Source organism: Saccoglossus kowalevskii, chromosome 5, assembly GCF_978046115.1.
Source record: "Saccoglossus kowalevskii chromosome 5, keSacKowa6.1, whole genome shotgun sequence".
Classification (NCBI taxonomy): Eukaryota; Metazoa; Hemichordata; class Enteropneusta; family Harrimaniidae; genus Saccoglossus; species Saccoglossus kowalevskii.
Window position 1 is genome coordinate 25,776,863 of NC_140645.1, and position 4,133 is coordinate 25,780,995.

At 31.6% G+C, this 4,133-nt stretch overlaps 1 protein-coding gene across 2 annotated transcripts; it reads right to left on the minus strand.

Annotated features, from left to right (window-relative positions):
- Positions 1–1,716: 1,716 nt before the first annotated feature.
- Positions 1,717–3,925, minus strand: LOC146745940 (uncharacterized). 2 transcript variants are annotated; one of them, XM_085499281.1, is made up of 4 exons: positions 3,679–3,925; positions 2,306–2,419; positions 1,893–1,923; positions 1,717–1,780 (listed from the first exon to the last, which is right to left on the minus strand). In XM_085499281.1, the coding sequence occupies exons 1-3, from the start codon at positions 3,854–3,856 to the stop codon at positions 1,904–1,906; spliced, it is 312 nt and encodes a 103-aa protein (XP_085355407.1). In that variant the 5' UTR covers positions 3,857–3,925; the 3' UTR covers positions 1,717–1,780; positions 1,893–1,903. The 2 variants fall into 2 exon arrangements, with proteins under 2 accessions (XP_085355407.1, XP_085355408.1); XM_085499282.1 differs by lacking the exon at positions 1,893–1,923.
- Between the last annotated feature and the right edge of the window lie 208 nt (positions 3,926–4,133).

Sequence of the window (4,133 nt, forward strand, 5' to 3'; positions counted from 1 at the left end):
TTACAGTCTTGTCTTGATGTATATATATATCAAGTGCGACGAGGCTGATCATTTCCGTTCATATAACACATTAATGTGTGAACTACTTTAAACATTGATCTATGTATGTAGGTATTTATGTATTTATTTATTATTTATTGTTATGTGACCATAATTCCTTATATGACTATTGATTTTAATAAGTAGTGTATGCATGTCGATTGTCATTTAGTGAAAAAATAAGTTTCACGTTGATAACCAACAAATCATATTTTAGTTCTTAGTAGCAATATACCAGTTTGAATCGTTACGATGTTAATGATTCAGTGTTGGCATGCCAACCATGAGTTTTTTTTATTTAATACTACAACTCACTTTTTTTAGTTTTGATGTCTTAACATATAAGCTGTGATATTTTCATTTTAAAAAATATTAAATTATGTTATTAATGTTTTACGTTCATTTATGAATTAATTATTCTAGTTCACAATTGAAACAAATATATTACCATAGAGAAGCTTTATGCATTTTTATTTTACTTGCTGATATTGCTGTTTTCTTGTTGTATTATGTATTGATGGTGTTAATTGAAAAGCAGTTGTGTTCTCATTTATTATGGTATTAAAATTTTGGTTTCTATACAAATGAAATAAAACATTGTGGATATTTTGCAAATTGCGTTTATTTCAAGAGATGTATATCGGTGTTGTAACGCCAAATTGTATATAAAGTTGAATAATGTTGAATATGTTGAAGGTGATTTGTGACAATAGGTGAATAAATATTGCCATGAAAACTAATTGCGTTGTTAAAGTGAGCTAGTGAACAAATATTGAAGGTATGCAATAACAGCCTAGATAATCATCTGAATATTTTGACCATTTATTCAGCGCCCCGAAAGTTACATGCAATGTGTGCTTTGACTACTGATAGATGAAATGAATTTATCTTGAAAAATAACCGTAAGATGGTGTGATTATAATCAACTTGACCTTATCTTTTATTGTTTCGAGGTCCACATGCCTCTATTATTAGTGAGGCCGTTGACAAACCGAAACCAGTTCAAAAACAATGTAGTATAGTATTGAATTACCATGAAGATGATCGCCGCTTTCAACACACACAAGTCATTACATAATGAATCACTTTCAAAAACAAAATTCATGATTTAATTTAGATTAAGTAAATATGTCATTCAAATAGTAGAGCAAACAAGAATATCATACATGCACATTATTCAGTAGAAATATACCTATCTTAAATAATAGAACTATAATAACAGTAAAATATAGTAAAATTTATATATCCGCTTCTGTTAAAATGTTTGTACTCTGTATTTATTTGAGTATATTTTAAATCGCATCTGAAAATTAGAATCGAATATATTTAGTACAAAAGAATATGTACAATATACATATAAAGTAAAGGTTAATATATGCTTCCCAAGGATTTGCTTAATAATATTGACATAATCGTAATAATATCGTTATTACAATTTCCAATTGAAGAATGATTACAAGTAGCTTAGGTTACCAATAAAAAACACCGTTTACACGGCTCCTCACTTGCACAACCAGTATTGGTAAACAGCTTGAAGCATAAAATATATAATCACGATCGTCTTATGCAGTTGATTTTGGATATCCCAAGCGTCAAAATTATTATTTGATAATACTGTCACCAAATCCACTGAAGTGTTGGTTATATTGCGCTGCTCTTTCTCGTTTATATATAGCATTTTTTTTTCTATTTTCATCGTGTCTACATTATCTCATGTTGTTTGCCATGCATGTTCAGAGCTCTAAACAAAAAAACAAAACAAAAGAACAACGTTTATTTTGTCATTAGAAATACATGACACACATTCATCAGTTTCATCATGTATTTGTGTTCTAATACAATTGAATATTTACCTTCTCTGTAGCTATTGTACCTTTGGACTTACTGAAACAACATTTAAGAAAAACAAAGTGATAATACTGAGTACATCTAAAACTAGTTTTTACAATGCACGGAATTGGCACTTATGTATGACTTAAAATGGGTGCGAAAAATAAACAAACTTGAGTGTTTAATTTTTTTGTTATTTAATTGTTGTCATCAGACATGCATCATAAAATGTGTGCGTGGAATTACAGCATTTTCTGCGTGCATTATATTTATTTGGTATACAGAATTCTTTTCAACAAGTTAGCAATAGAACTTGTATCTTGCTATTGAGCAGCAAAATATGTTTACTAATGAGTATACGCAATGATTCTTTCATTATAAATAATTTGCAGAGCCCCACAGGCGCCAGTGTTACTGTGATGGAAAGCATACTTGCCTGACTTTGGACGAATGACGAAATAGTACAGTATCAAGATCGACCCAGTTACTACAGCAACGCCAAGTAGACAGAACACAGTCACCACGCATATGAAGCCAGCATATGTCAAATCTAAATTATAGTAATTAAACACTATTTAGTTTATTTCCAACAAAAACGTCCTATATTTGAGTAATATTTTAATAACATAGATGTCAGTCAGCTGTGTTGCCACACATTTTCAAGCATTTTATTTTCAGATAAAAACATTTTTGCTGTTAATCATTAATGTTTTGCACACATCAAAGACAATCAACTATGAAAAATAACTCAATGCACAAAAATATAAATAAGCGAGTAAATAAAAAAACATAGATGATTAAGCTGTTTTTATTTTCTAAACTACAACCACGCGCACTGTAATTTAAGGGGAGATTTAACATTTTAAGGTTAAATAAACATTTTCAGTTAAATCTAGATTCATAATAATTAAGAATTATGCTCTATATTATTTCCATTGCATTATTCCACCGCGATATTGCAGACAATCGTGTAAAACAAAATTGTGGACTCGAGGGGAAGGCTAGCTTGTTAATGAGTATTTTGCCTAGTGAAAATTGTTGAAAATATTGTTAATTGTACTGTTGCTGGTGAAGTGTTGTATGTGTGATGTACTGTGCTGAGCTGAGCTGTGCTATACTATGATGCGATATGCTACGATATGCTATGGCATTTTGTCGCATCTCACTGCTGTTACGCCTGCTATGATTGGTTGAAACTCGGTCAAATGAAATTGAATAACAATGAATATTACATGGTATATTGCCCGCCAATTGGATATGACATGGGTATATCACATGGATGACGTCACTGAAACTAATGCGCACTTTGACTTTTCATCTGGCGAGTACTTGAATGACTTGCGTTTGGGAATTTCTCAATTCATTTCAAACATGTTATACTCGATAAATAGAGTGGCTCACACTGCAGAAACACGCTTACCAGAAAACATATCCGTGGCTGAAAATAGCATTTACTGTGTGTATTTCGCAGTTTTTTAGCAAACAATGTATGTATGATATTTAGTAATAAGAAACGTGTTATAATACATAAAATAAAATATTGCATACTTCAAATATAAGAACGGTGTATGGATAGACGTAATTGTGCATTGTGGACATTGTCATTCGGGCAATACCACGATTACCTGTCTGCCCTCGGACTGTTGGTCATGACAGTCATCGCTTGGGCAGGTAACAAATCGTGATATTACCATCCCAAATACGTGTTATTATTTAACTATTCCATGCTATGTTGTGATGTAATATGATACGACATGGTAAGCTGTGCTGGGCTGGGCTGTGCTGTGCTAAAGTTATTATGTTACTCGCCTTTTACGTCTATCTGAATTGAATCGGTTTCACATCCGAACACATTGCAAGATAAACAGTGAACTTCTTCATAGCTATCATCAACATTTGTTGTTAGTTGTCTACCATGTTCACCTTCAATTAAACCATTTGTATTGCTCCATGTAAAGTTTGGTGACGGATTTCCTATAGCGTGCATAGTAAATGTCACACAGTCATCGTTGTAAATAGAATTGTGACTGGATGTGTATGACAGATCATTTACGACGTACACCGGACCTGAAGGTGAAAACAAAATATTCTGCTAACAATATGAACTAGTGAGTAACATTATTATCAAATAAACAATACACTCAATGTATGGTAATATGTTTTCAAATAGCCTCCTAAAATGGGATTTCTAATATGTTACCAATCGTCGCTCAATTATTACTAAACTGAGCAAGTAAGTGTGTTATTAATAGTAATATTTCATT

Coding starts and splice junctions, on each gene's coding strand:
- LOC146745940 (XM_085499281.1), bottom strand. CDS start 3,856: ATGCACGCTATAGGAAATCCGTCACCAAACTTTACATGGAGCAATACA. Junction 2,420..3,678: donor AATTCAGATAGACGTAAAAG/GCGAGTAACATA, acceptor ACTATAATTTAG/ATTTGACATATGCTGGCTTC. Junction 1,924..2,305: donor CGTCATTCGTCCAAAGTCAG/GCAAGTATGCTT, acceptor ATGTTGTTTCAG/TAAGTCCAAAGGTACAATAG.